The 14,617-nt window shown below is 39.5% G+C and overlaps 1 protein-coding gene across 7 annotated transcripts in view; it reads left to right on the top strand.

The window, feature by feature from the left end:
• The window catches only part of ATP11A (ATPase phospholipid transporting 11A), a 227,158-nt gene that overhangs the window by 178,823 nt on the left and 33,718 nt on the right, over positions 1–14,617 (top strand). For all 7 annotated transcript variants that reach the window (XM_077296971.1, XM_077296970.1, XM_077296973.1 and 4 more), the window contains 6 exons: positions 977–1,048; positions 2,138–2,211; positions 6,442–6,545; positions 7,848–8,029; positions 10,255–10,506; positions 13,942–14,116. In XM_077296971.1, the coding sequence (XP_077153086.1) occupies positions 977–1,048; positions 2,138–2,211; positions 6,442–6,545; positions 7,848–8,029; positions 10,255–10,506; positions 13,942–14,116 (859 nt within the window). The remainder of the gene's footprint in view (positions 1–976; positions 1,049–2,137; positions 2,212–6,441; positions 6,546–7,847; positions 8,030–10,254; positions 10,507–13,941; positions 14,117–14,617) is intronic.

Genomic DNA, 14,617 nt, shown 5'->3' with positions numbered 1-14,617 from the left:
CATTCAACCTATTATCTTGGACGTTGACCAACAATGTTCATGGTTCACTCTACTATGGTAAAATTTACATATCGGCTTTTCCACTTTTGCTCTGCTTCGATGTACAACATGAGTACTGGTATTATTCACTATTCAAAGTGGACAAGAGATGTGTTATAGTAATTTTCCAACTTATATGCTGATGCTAATGACAATGTTGCAAGTGCCATCACACATATGCACATAGACCCCATGTGACGCTAGTCACTACTCAGGGACTAGCCATGAGCCAGGTGGTCAAGAGGTCCAAGGTCAAAAGCTAGGAAGGTACATCATAAACAGAAGGAAGAGGAAAAGAAAGCGTAGTCAGGTAACGTTCCGAGGTCAGAATACCAGGAGGATAGCATATCAGAGCAGAAGGGGTTAAAGAGACGGATGTTCAGAACTAGGTCCATGGTCAGGCAACGAAAGATCTACCAACACAACGCAAGGCACAGAGAGACAAACAACACCGTAGCTGAATGTATGTCTGGCAGAGGTAACAGACCAGTTAAGTAGTCTTGCAATCACCTGGGATAATGAACACCTGGAGGCAGCCAGCACCTTCCAGTCTCAGATTGAACGGCTGAGCTGTCAGTCGACAAACTGACAGCTCAGCATGCCCCTGCACCAGACTGGATGACTGAGCTGTCAATCAAAGTACTGACATCTTCAGCACGCTCCTGCACCGGATTGGATGGTTGAGCCATCAGTAACTGCATCCCAGACACACTGAAGGGTGGAACCGTGACACCTCATCCATGGACATGATAAAACAACATTGTACTTTATGGGGTATATCAAGACCATGGAAGAGCATTACCCTGAGGTTAGAGATTATTTCATTACAACCTGGATATTTTGCATATTTTTGGTTCTTATCAAGTCTACTGGATTGAAATCATAACATTCTGAAGTAAGAGGCTGGTAATCATGTGACCTATCTTTCTTCTTTTAGACTTGGCTATACATTTCTGAGACTAAAGGACAATTACATGGAGATCTGTAATAGAGAAAATGACATTGAAAGGTATGGTACTTGAGTCAGCAGATACTCTGGTCACTTATGTTGTGACATTGCAAGTAAATTATTACCTTTAGTCATGTAAGAAATAAAGGAATCTAGTGAAGATAAATATAAAATGGCTGCAGCTGGACATCCAATTTTACAGTTCCCTAGCTCTTTAGCACTGATCCATGTGGACTTTATAGCTCATGTCCAGCAAGATCCATGAATAATACAGCAAGTGCCAGAAAGTCGTTCAGAAATAGAAATCATGAATCTAGGTTAATCTGCTGAGGCATTTACTACAGAGATATTAATACTTTCTCTTGCTGGATGTTCACTGATCTGTGCTAGCCAGGCTTTTGGTGCGGATGGAAATACATAAATACTTTATAATAGAAAGCATTAAAAAGTTATAGGAGTGAATTAATCTGCAGAATGATCTGAAATGGAGACGAATAGTATATTTCCAAAATGGACATTTGACTCTTGACCTGTCAAGGAATCCTTACCACGCACTTAAGTGTTAAAGGTACAGTATTCTTCATATTTTTATTCCACAGATCATCATATCAGAGGCATAGATGTGGCCTCTTACCTTTTCAAAAAAGAGGTCAGGCCTAGCCCTTGCCCTAGGCCTAGGATTAGGATTAGGGCACGTGCAATAAAATAGTTAAAGAAAAAATAGTTTATGTAAAAATAAACATTAAAATTTGAAAATCTTTAAAAAATGTTCTATCTACTGGTTAACACGATACAAAGATAATTTTTACTGTATATTATAACAACTTAATTTGAAAAAAAAAATCATAAAAAATGAAAAAACTTGTCAAAGGCAAACTATAATTACAGCAGTATTTTCTTGAAATATAAATGTATATGCTTAAGTGATAAGATACAGGATCAGTAGAAGGAACTCAAGACGTGCTAGGGGGAACATGAAATTCTTGTCTTACTCCGGCTACTTCACTGCATTATGCAGGGATAAAACGCTCCGACTTCCATGTTTGTAGATTTGCTTCATATAAGTAAATATTTCTCAGGAAATACTATATGTTGCTTGTAGATGTTAAGAATTTTACATTGCTTTTTTTACTTTCTTTTTTTTCACAGGTTTGAATTACTACAGGTTTTGACATTTGATTCTGTAAGGAGACGCATGAGTGTCATAGTGAAATCAGTTTCAGGTAGAATTACAATCTTTCGTAGTTACCACTTCAGGCATTGTTTACATGCTTAACCCTATTGCTCTATTTCTAACAATGTACGGAGGCGTCCATCACTGAGAACTGCTGTCCCTTTAGGCTGAATGGTGTGTCGGGAGACATCATTGTAGAATGGAGGCCCATAGGATAAATTAGTCATTTCTTCCTACTGCTACATAACGACTCTTGGACTATACTGGCCGGCATATCCATTAGGTCTTCTTATTCGTGTAAATTGGTAGTTGTGGTTAACCATATCTCTATCCCTAACTCTTTAAAGAGCCATATAACTAATCATTTTTGTGGTAGATCCAATCTTCTAGTTTAAAATGCAGATTAACGAGAGTTTAGAATTTAATGTGCACAGTCATAGCTATATATAGTTTTTTTTTTCATTATAACAATGAAGACGTGGTAGCGGGAGTCAGCTGACTTACTATGTGTATGTGGGTCCAATCTCATCTTAAAAGAGAATATGACATATCCCCAATGCCCTTCAAAACCACCAGCATGTCTCTATTCCTTTATAAACACCCAACCTAACAAGCCCTCTATAGTATTTCACATATTAACAGATCTTTAACTGTAAAAATACTTTTTTTTTTAGTTTTTAACATGTAAATTAACTTTTTGACTAGTCGATGGGGCGTTTCTTTCCCCAGACTAGTTGTCCCACTCAACATTTTATCACGCCCCAGTGGGCATCTAATATGTAATTTCCAATCAGCTCTGTCACAGCTTCCAGCGATTGTGTCGCTATCTCACAATCCACCGCTGCCGGAAGCTGTGACAAAAACGGCACAGCTATTCCGTCGGGAGATCAGCGGCGACGCAGCCGGGAGATGAGCTGCGCCATCCACTCATCCCCGGGCTGCTCGCATCGGAACTACGCCGACCGCCATATTGGAACACCCTAGTTATGGGTATTCTGATATGGCGGCCGGGATTCATATACCCCGCCAAGCCGCGCGGCTCCGCTCATTGGCTGAGTGCCCCTGCCAAAGAGCAGTGCCGGCTGAGGCTTGGCGGAGGATTCAAATACCGCGCTGCACTGCTCAGTGGCTGAGCTGCTGCCAGCTGAGCCAATGAGCGGTGCGGGATTAAAATCCCCACCAAAGCTGTGCGGCACCACTCATTGGCTCAGCCGGTGCCGCGCAGGATTTGAATCCCCCGCCAATGCCGCGCTGCACCGCTCATTGGCTGAGCGCCCCTGCTGCTCAGATAATGAGTGGCGCGGGATTCAAATCCCCCGCCGGCTGAGCCAATGAGCAGTGCCGCTCGGGATTTGAATCCCCCGCCGCTCATTGGCTGAGCACCAGGGGGATGTTCATTTCACCACAATCTCGATGCAATAGCATCGGGCCTATTTCTAGTGATCACATAATTTGCAAGAGTCTGTGTCATTACCAGCTCTGAAAATCTTTTGCATGCGCAAAACTTTCTTTTCCACAGGTCATTGCTCCTCTGAATCCAAGTGTACGTTTCTTAGCTTCAGAGGCACACTGCGCATGTCTGGAAGCAAACAAAAAGCTTGATCTTTGGCTCCTCCGTTGAAGTTAGGCTTCTTTTTTGCTTCTGGACATGTGCACTTCTGAAGCCAGGAGACGTACTCCCACATCCAGAGGAGCAGTGACCTGTGGAAGTTTTGCACATGCGCGAGATTTGCAGACAGCTGGTGATGACACCGGCTCTTGCAAATCTTGTTATCATGCCCACTGGGCATAACATGCTGAGTTGGATGACTAGTCTGGGGAAACAAACACCTCATCGACTTGTCAAGAAATTAATTTGTATGTTAAAAATTGACCTTAGTACTTTTTTTAAGATCTTTGAATATGTCATACACTATAAAGGGCTTGTTAAGCAGGGTGGTTATAAAGGAATAGAGAAATGCTGGTGGTTTGTAGGACATGGGGGACTTGTCAGGTTCCCTTTTAAAAGCAGCTTATTGAACAAAATGTTTAATCAGACTAGTGTATTCCCAAAATATAACACCGAAAGTCACAATGTCACATTGTTCCCTATAATAGAGTGAACATTATTCTATGTATACAATACACATATACAGTATATCTAATACATATATACTATCAGGCCTCTTTAACACGTGCTGATATTTCTGGTACTGGAAAAAAATTGTACCAGAGCTATCCGTGTCCATGTCCAACATCAGTGTTGCATCAGTGTGCCGCTTCAGTGTGACATGTATCGGCGCCTGGGAAAAAGCAGTACATTTAGTGCTGTTCCCAGGCGCCATGTGTTGAATCCTAATGTCATCATTGTTGCCTGGTCTCCCTGTGATCATCTTGACCAAGTGACGTTGATGGGAGCTGGAGTCAGCACCCGCTGTGTCGTGTCTATTAAATAAAAAAAATGATGTGGGGTCCCCCTTCATTTTCCTAGCCACTGAGGGAAAGTCAATGGCTGGGGGCTGATGTTAATATTCTGGGAAGAGGCCAATAGCCATAAAGGTTCCCAGGTTATTAATATCAGCTCGCAGCTGTCTGCGTAGCCTTTGCTGATTATTATAGGGAGACTGCCTCCCAAAAAATAATGTGGGGTCCCCCCTATATTTACTGAGGCTAAACAGCTGCAGGCTTATATTAATAACCTAGGAAGGGGCCATGGATATTGGCCCCCTCCCAGACTAAGAACATCAGCCCTCAGCTGCCCCAGAAATGGCGCATCCATTAGAGCTCCAATTTTGGTGCTAGGCCTCTGCTCTACTCACTTTCCCGGTTGTGGTGCCACATGGGGTAATAGTTGTGGGGTTGATGTCAGCTGTTTTATGTTTGCTGACATCAAGCCCAGGGGTTAGTAATGGACAGACGTCTATACGACACCCCCCCATTACTAACCCCGTACTCAAATTTAATAAAGATATAAACAGTATAAAGTCCTTTAATTGAAATAAAAATTATTTGAACTAAATTTTAAATTGTTCTTTAATACGGTAGTTTGATTAAAAGTTACATTTTATTATAGTCTTTAGTTAGGTATTAATTGCCTTTGGCAAATCGTTAATAATACTATTATTAATTAGTCCCTTTCCAGAATATTAGCATCAGCCCCAAGCCGTCAGCTTTCCCTCAGCTAGTTAAGAAAATGAAAGGGAACCGCACAATATATTTTTTGTTGAATTATTTATTTCATACGTGCTAGACAAAGACGGTGGCTGCAGACTAAAGTGGTCATCAGACTCACCGGGTCTTGCTGATCGCAAGGAGACCAGGCAGCAATGATGGTAGTAGGATTCACCACCCAGCGCCTGGGAACAGTGCAAACTGTACTGCTTTTTCCCAGGCACCGGTACATGTCACACTGATGACACATGATTATGATCCGTGTATCATCAGTGTGCACATGTGGTGGATGTTTTGCAGTATGTGCTGCTGGTAAAAAAAAAAAAAACAGAAATGTCAGCGTGTTTTGTCCATGGACACATGGTCCGTGTAAACACACTGACATGTTCGCAGACCCATTGATTTGAATGGGTCTGCATGTGAAAACAGTCACCACACATACTGGAGTCACTGATGTGTGAAGGGGGCCTGAAACAGCGTTCATGCTTTATATGGCTTGTATAATATATATATTTTTTGTCTTTTACAAAAGGCAATATTGACTTAAAGCTGTCCTTTTGAATTTTGGGAGTCTCAATAGACTTCCAGCCAGCTGATCACATGGCATGTCAAATTCATGAGTGTTGGATCCAGTGATCAGCGGTGATCATATGCCGTCCAAGCATCTAATTGGCAATCACTCAACTCGGGTGATGCTTAGATAACATGTTATACCTCTTTAGGCATAGTGGTTTACAAGAGGGAATGTTGGTTATTTTCTTATTTTACTGTACTGCCTCTTTAAATATTTTATACATATATAATACATATTCTACTACACTTACATAACTGGCTTTTTTGTTTATTTTCACTGATACGTTGCTGTTTATGATTTGTTTTTCCTGAATCTGAAAAAAAAATTGGCTTGCCGACATTGTGTCATTCTTTGTATAAAGGATGGGTGTGTCGTTACACTCACATAATGAGTCCTGACCTTGGAGCAAATCATCCTGTACTAACTCTCAGGGGATAGGCATTGAGGTGTGAAAGCAGAATGCTTTTTTATACACATTTTATACATGTCACTAAGCATTACTCACTTAGTGTGGTTTCAGCTAGGGAATTACTCATTTTCCTTCTCTGCTTACAGGTGACGTTTACTTATTTTGCAAAGGAGCAGATTCTTCCATATTTCCCAGAGTCAGAGAAGGCAAAGTCGATCAAGTCCGAGCCAGAGTTGAACGCAATGCGGTGGTAAATTAAGTTTTATGCCCAAGTCTATTTGTGGCTTGTCATTTATGTCCAGAAATGCATTGAATAGCACAGAAACACAGTAAATATTATTTATCTTTCATCTATCAATTAAAGGGTTTGTCCATTTTTAGGGACATTGTTTTTTCTTACTTAAATGCATCTCATTAGGGCTAAAAAATAATTTGGGGTTTTATAAACATTTTTGCCTTCTATAGCCTCTGTGTTCCTCTGTTTTTCTGGCTGCAGATCGATTTCAGTGAGAATCCAGCCCACTATGATGTCCTGACAAATAACTATATCCCTTGCTGGGCACTTCTCTGCTTATTTTTGTCTCCAGTCCATATCAAAATTGATTGTACAGGGACACAAAGAGCCTGTAAAAGTAAAACAGTGCCACATTTTTAGTGAGGTCCAAATGTAAGTGTCAGTTGATGAAAAAAAAATGTAAATGTTAAGTGATAAAAAATTTTTTTTAAGCACTTCTACTTTTGAAATCATTCTTACTTTGTTGTATTTTTGCACACCTGCCTAAACTTTTGCACAGTACTGTATATATACATACTGTTTGCTTATGTAAAAATATATTTGAAGATTTGTATTAATGTTTGTATATGATGAATTTTGTGTTTCAACACGGGATGTAAATGGAGAAAACATATGACTGAAAGGCGAGAGCATGAGAAAGTGATAGGAGTACAATTTGATACAGGTAGATTGTAAAGCAGTTCTTGTCGGGATGTGCCTGGTGGTTTTATAGCTGCTACATGTAAGATGATCCTATTATAATTGGGCATAGTCACAACATATACACTAGCTGTTGGCAAGGGAAACATCAGAGACTATTAGGAATACGAATGACTCATGCCGCTTGTAAAGGCCTGAATATCGCTAACAATAATCCTCCCGAACTTGTGCCAAAAGAATACTTTTTTGTTACAGATAGTGTTAATGGGTCCCAATGGATGCGTTGGATGTGAACACATGCTTGGCAACTTCCATAAATCCATGTGTTACTTTCCTAGTATGGATTACTATGTGAAAGTCAATGGCTTCTTGTGGATAACACAGGCTTTTTTTCTGAAGACATTTTTGACATCTGAGACGATGGTACAATGAAGCTCTGAGAAGGAAGACTGTTGAGGGTGGATTATAAGTTCTATTAGTCTGGACCATTATATCTGGCCGCAGGTCAGACTGTAGCAGGAAGTCATGCTTACAATCTTAGACGCTTACTAAAGTAAACCCACATACTGTTTTCCTAGCGGTAAACCAATGTTTTTTTTGTCCTTTCCATCTCCATAGGAAGGTCTGAGGACACTATGTGTCGCATATAAAAGGTTTTCACAAGAAGATTATGAAGCTGTTGAGAAGTTGCTCAGGAGTGCACAGCTAGCCCTGCAAGATCGAGAGAAGAAACTAGCGGAGGCCTACGAACAAGTTGAACAGAACCTCATCTTACTGGGGGCCACAGCAGTAGAAGACAGGTTCATGAGACATTAATGTTCTATACAAATATGGGCCAATTAGAAGTTCATTAGGCCATTGTTTATGCCAACATATCCTATCCTCCATGAAAAGATAAAAAAGTGCACTTACCCGTGTATGTAAAAAGTCACAACTTTATTCGGACAACATTACAATAACAGCCAGGGAGAGTGTAGAAAAAATGCGGACAACGATCGTTTCGTGCCTCAGCACTTCAACGGGTCCAAAACCAACGGTTTTGGACCCGTTGAAGTGCTGAGGCACGAAACGATCGTTGTCCGCATTTTTTCTACACTCTCCCTGGCTGTTATTGTAATGTTGTCCGAATAAAGTTGTGACTTTTTACATACACGGGGTAAGTGCACTTTTTTATCTTTTCATGGACTGTTATGTATTACTTCGCAAGTCGCACCCCGTTGTATAAAAAGGATATAATATCGGCTCACTGATAAAGGGTGATAAAAATAACAGAGTCTAGCCTAAAAAAACAGCAGTGCGGAGGTCTATTGTTTCCTTTGTTCGTTTGAATATCCTATCCTCCTTTCACTAACTTCTAGCACCGGTGGAAAGATAGCTGACCCCCATACACATAATGTAGTCAGCCAAAATATGTGTTGGAAAAAAATCAACATATTTAAGTCTTTAAATGATCTTCTTCACATGGGTATGCATATGACGGCAGTTCATACATCATCTCTCACTGTTGCATGAGTAACTGAGAGATGCTTCAAGGTCTTGTGCGCAGACGGCAGGTATTGTGCGTCTGTCCTATTTATGGAATCAGATGACCATACGAGAGGTACTGGATCACCCCTTTAAGGTTCATGGCACACAGTGTTCCACACAAAATATAATTTATTTTTATATACCATATATACTTTAATTAAAAATCACAGTCAACTACTGTTCTGAATACATTTAGGACTGGAGGAGTCAGATACATAGAAACCATACGAATGACAAAAGGACACTGTTTTCTGCTGTTAAGTGTCCGAGCCAGGCTAAGCTGTGTGTGTTCTCCTTTGTGCAGGAGTTCTGATATATCACTACTCTCCGTCCCCTGACTGCCGTTCAATAAGATGTAATTGTGGTGCGGCTTTTATTGCTGCAGTTCATTTTACTGTCAACCAGATAGGGCAAATACTGTCTTTGCTATGGAGCGTTTCTAATTCTAGATTATCCCATACATCTTTTTTTCTCACATTTCAGACACTTTTAGCTATGTCTGTTTCTGTGAAATCTCGGTGACCACAAATATGGGCACCATTGCAGCTTCTATCTGGGTTTAACTCCTAAATGGTAATTTTGCTGGAAGGAAAGAGGATATAAAGATTATCGCTATGTTACTAGGCAATTGACCCATGTGGACAGCTGTTGATAGCCCATCTGGGTGCTATATTATTTTTTTTTTTATTTACTCGCTTATATAATCCTTTCCAGATATTATCATCACTTTCCCCATTGGAGCTCACAATCTAAATTCCCTATCAGTATGTCTTCAATGTGTGAGAGGAAACCATGCAAACACGGGGAGAACATGAAGATCAGATAACTTACCAGCTGAATCAAATTTTCAACAGATTGCCAGAAACAGACAAATGAAATAATGGCCCTAATTCATCAAAGCTTTAGAAAACTGTCTTAAAACGTTTTAAAAAGTTGCAAAATTTTAGTCACTGTTGATGTTTTCAAACCATTTTCACCCAGCTCCACAAAGTGGGCAGAGGTAGGACAGGGCAGGGGTATGGCTACCCCCTTGTCAAATTCATGACGAACAGTGGTGTACCTTACCCAACAGTTCTTGTTTCAAGAGTCAGATTTTTGGCGAGATGCTCACAGGGGTGCAAGCCACTTTGCACCTCATTTGATTCATTAAGAGGCATTCACTTCTTCTTGAATCAGGTTCCTCGCAATCCGCTCTGCCCCCTCATCAAGATCAGAGCGAAAAACGCTGGACTTGGTGAATCGAGGCCGAAATGTTTACTGGTGATTTTTGTTGAAAAATACTTACATTTTGTACTTGAAATTAATAGAACATTTTAAATGGCTATTATATCAGCTGTGTCATTTTGATGTGATTGTTGTATATTACATATAAGTGAAATTAATAAGTGAAATTAATAATGATGACATAAATAGTCAGGTATATACTGCATACAAAGACATAACTGTGTCAACTAGAATTCGATTCTAAGGTGTTTTTTTTTATATCATTTGTCTACAGGCTCCAGGAAAAAGCAGCTGATACTATTGAAGCTTTACAGAAAGCTGGCATTAAAGTTTGGGTGCTCACCGGGGACAAAATGGAGACTGCCGCTGCTACTTGTTATGCCTGCAAACTGTTCAGAAGAAACACACAGCTCCTGGAACTGACAACAAAGAAAATAGAGGAGCAAAGTTTACATGATGTGCTCTTTGAGTTAAGCAAGACTGTCCTGAGGCTCAGCGAAAGCTTAACCAGGGACAATTTCTCAGGGTACGTGGGGCATAAAGTACAAGTGAAGAAGCATACAGCTATGCCAGCGAAGATGAATAACTTATTTCTACATGCAATATTTATTGGGTAGCTGTGCCCTTATAGATGTTTTGAAGCTGCAAATCAATGTTTTTAAAGTAATACAGTAGATGTAAAAATTGTACACACCCCTGGTAAAATACCGGGTTTTTGTCATGTAAAAAAATCATACCTAGAAGAATTATTTCAAAACTTGTTCCATCATTAATGTCTCCCATAATCTGTACAATGCAACTGAAAAATAATCTCCAGAATCTGCCTCCAGAGCTTTTCGTATTCGAACGAGGTGTTTCCAGTGTGAGACATGTAATGACTGACAGTCTGCTCTCCTGATCTACATGTATCACACTTGTAAAACCCCCATTTCAGTTAGCATAAACTCGGCAGGGAGATCTATGTCCGGCCCAGAGACCTTAACATCTTATTCACATATTAAGAAAAATATTTATTTCTCGGGAATAAGACATTGGATTGCAGTTATCAAGGTATCATTTATTCCTTTGACCTACATGACAATCTAGATGGCTTAATAAAGTTGATCCTAATGACATATTCCCTGTAACCCCTTCGCTCCGAAGTTTATTTTCATCTTCTTGACCGGGCCAAAATTTCCAATTCTGACCAGTGTCAATTTATGAGGTAATAACTCTGGAACACTTCAGTGTTTCCCAGGGAATATGAATTTGTTTTTTTGTGACACATTGCACTTTATGGTAGTGGTAATTTGAGGTCAATATTTTTTGCATTTATTTGTAAAAATGTCGAAAATTTGGCGAAAATGTTGCAATTTTCAAACTTTTAGGTTTTATGCCCTTAAACCAGAGAGTTACATCACACAAAATAGTTAAGAAATAACATTTGCCACATGTCTACTTTACATAATCATAATTTTTTAAACATAATTTTATTTTTAGGAAATTAGAAGTGTTAAAAGTTTTTCAGCAATTTCTCATTTACAAAACCATTATTTTAGAGACCTCATCTGTATGAAGTGACTTTAAGGGGCCTATATGACAGAAAATAGCCAAAAGTGACACCATTGCTTCTCAGGAATTGAAGCAATGCAGAAGGAAAAAATGAATATATAAATTTTCCCACAAAAATGTTGCTTTAGCCCTAAATTTTTCATTTTCACAAGGGTAAAAGAAAATGGACACCAAAATTTGCTGTCCAATTTCCCCTGAGTACAGCAATACCTCATATGTGGGAAAACTACTGCATGGGTACACAGCAGGGCTCAGAATGAAGGAGCACCATTTGACTTTTGGAAGTGGAAAATTGGCATGAATAGATATCGGACCATGTTGCATTTGTAGAGCCCCTGATGTTCCTAAGCAGTGAAAATCCTCCACAAGTGACTGCATTTTGGAAACTACACACCTCGCGGAATTTATCTAGAGATGTGGTGAGCACCTTGAACCCACAGGTGTTTCACAGAATTTGACAATGACATTTTTCCCACAACAAATATTGCTTTAGCCCCAAATTTTTCATTTTTCACAAGAGTAGCAGGAGAAATTGCACAGCAAACTTTGGGGTCTATTTTCTCCTGAGTATGCCGATATCCCATGTGTGATGGGAAACTACTGTTTGGGCACACTGCTAAGTTCAGAAAAGAAGGAGCGACTTTTTGAGCGTAGACTTTGATGGAGTGGTCTGTTGGCGCCATGTTACATTTGAAGAGCCCCTGATGTGCGTAAACAGTGGAAATCCCTGACAAATGACCCCAATTTGGAAACTACACCTGTAGTGCTTCACAGAATTTTATAACATTAAGCTGTGAACATTAAAAGGACATTTTTCCCATGAAAATGTTCCTTTAGCCCCAAATTTTTCTTCACAAAGGTAAACAGGAAAACACGAATGGTACAATTTATTGCTCAATTTCTCCTGTGTATGCCAATACCCCATATGTAGCACAGTACTACTTTTAAGACACAGTACAAAGCTCAGAAGGGAAGGAGCCACCATGTTTAGTGCAGGTTTTGCTGTTAAGGTTTGCAGGGGCCATGTCCCATTGGCAGAGCCCCTGAGATACAAGAACTGCAGAACCCTCCAAGAGTGACCCCAATTTGCAAATTACACTCCTCAAAGAATTCATCTAAGGGTGCAATGATCAGATTGACAGCATAGGCGTGTCACAGAACCTTATACCATTGGGGGGGTGAAGAAGAAAAAAAGTTACACCATTATAGGGAATCTTCCCTCGGGGGTTTAATCTGAATCACGTATTTCATAGACGTACGCTGAAACCCCAGTGTAAAAGCTCAGTGTACAGCACATGATAGATGTGAGCCGAGCATTACTGCTATCTTTGGGAGGCAGAATGAACAAATCAACAGCAAGTTGATATTTTCTACGTCATTTCTTGTGGGGGTATAAGTGATTAGATGGCTTTAGCTGGATTAGAAGGAATATAAGTGAGTGTGCATGCAGCGTGTAAGCACATGTTCACACTGGCCACTAAACAGACAAGACCCAAGATAGAAACATAATAATCAAACAGTAAATAAACAGCAATAATGCTTGAAAATAATATAGGGTGCTTTGTTAACATAATTTTGATTTTAAAAAATGTAAAAACCATTCCACCACGTCCCAGTGTCCCTATTCAGGTCGTAACCTCTAATATTAAAATCTTACCATCTGTCAAGTGACGTGCATATGGATAAGGGTTGAAAAGGACTGAGACCCGGCTAGTGGACATGTAGCTATGGAGAACTAGATGAATGTCCAGCTCAAAGAAAACCTAGAGAATCGGATAACACTAAGATAACACTCAGCTCAAACTCTGAAAGAGTTTGTTTAGCATAATCAGCCCGACTCTCTCGCAGGAGAGAACACACGCTCTTGTGACTCCAACCTTAAAATAATTAAAAAAAACTGGACAAGTCTGGTATCACCATAATCATGCAATGTCAGAACTACAAAGTTTTTTTGCAAGTTCACCACGCGGTAAAATAAATGTTGTCATTCAAAAGTACAACTCGTCCAGCAAAAAACAAGCCCTCATATGTCTATGTGGAAAGAAAAATAAAAAAAACTTGTGTCGTGGAAGAAGGGGAGGAAAAAATGAAAATGTAAAAACGAAAACTGACCTCGTTGGGAAGGGAATGAGATCAGGATACCTTATCACAGCTTCTGATTTTTACCTTAGCTAAACTTAGATTCATGATTGTATCACTTTTCATAGTAAGTTATTGTACCACTATTTGCTACTAGAGAAACAGTAAATGTCATTATGTGTAAGGGTACCTCTCTGCTTGTTCTGCTTCTGTAGAATTACCCAACGAAACCCTTTTCATTGTCACTGTCTAAATTTCATTAGACAAATGACTGTACTAGATGACGGCTACATCCAATTTATACCACTTGTTTTTCTCCTAAACGGTGTAGGTTTTCAACAGATTTCCAAGATTACGGATTAATTATTGATGGCGCCACGCTATCATTAATAATGAAACCCAGAGAAGATGGGAGCTCTACAAATTACAGAGAGGTTTTCCTTGAGATCTGCAGGAACTGTAGTGCAGTATTGTGCTGCCGGATGGCCCCATTACAGAAAGCACAGGTATATATTGGTCTCAATGCCATGTACATATTTAAATATACACGAAGCCAGCATGTTACTGTGCATAGCCTTGATGAAATCACTATAATCTACAAGTACAAAATACCATTTACATGTTGTTTACTCTATTTAAACTTTTGCAGAATTATCACATAAAAGCTGCAGTAATATTCCAGCACAGATATTACTACAGATTAATAAAATATAATTTTAATAAGCCTCTCAATTGATTGCTGATATATCTGGACATGTAGATGTATGAGCATATTAAATTATATTAGTAAAACCAGTAATTGATTACACATGTACAGTATATAGTCTGTTATTTATTTTTTTTCTATTTTATCTGTTTCTTTGACATTTATTTCCTGATGATGGAATATGTATAAAGCTGTTGGCAAGCATTATAAATATCGTTGATCCACAATAGTGAAATTGGCCTTCAATGTACAACAATGGTGATTTAAATAAAATCAGGTCCTGGAAGGAGCCAGCCCTCAG

This window comes from Ranitomeya variabilis, chromosome 3, assembly GCF_051348905.1.
Source record: "Ranitomeya variabilis isolate aRanVar5 chromosome 3, aRanVar5.hap1, whole genome shotgun sequence".
NCBI lineage: Eukaryota > Metazoa > Chordata > Amphibia > Anura > Dendrobatidae > Ranitomeya > Ranitomeya variabilis.
Note: the sequence above shows the minus strand (reverse complement) of the source record. Positions and strands in the feature narration are given on the sequence as shown.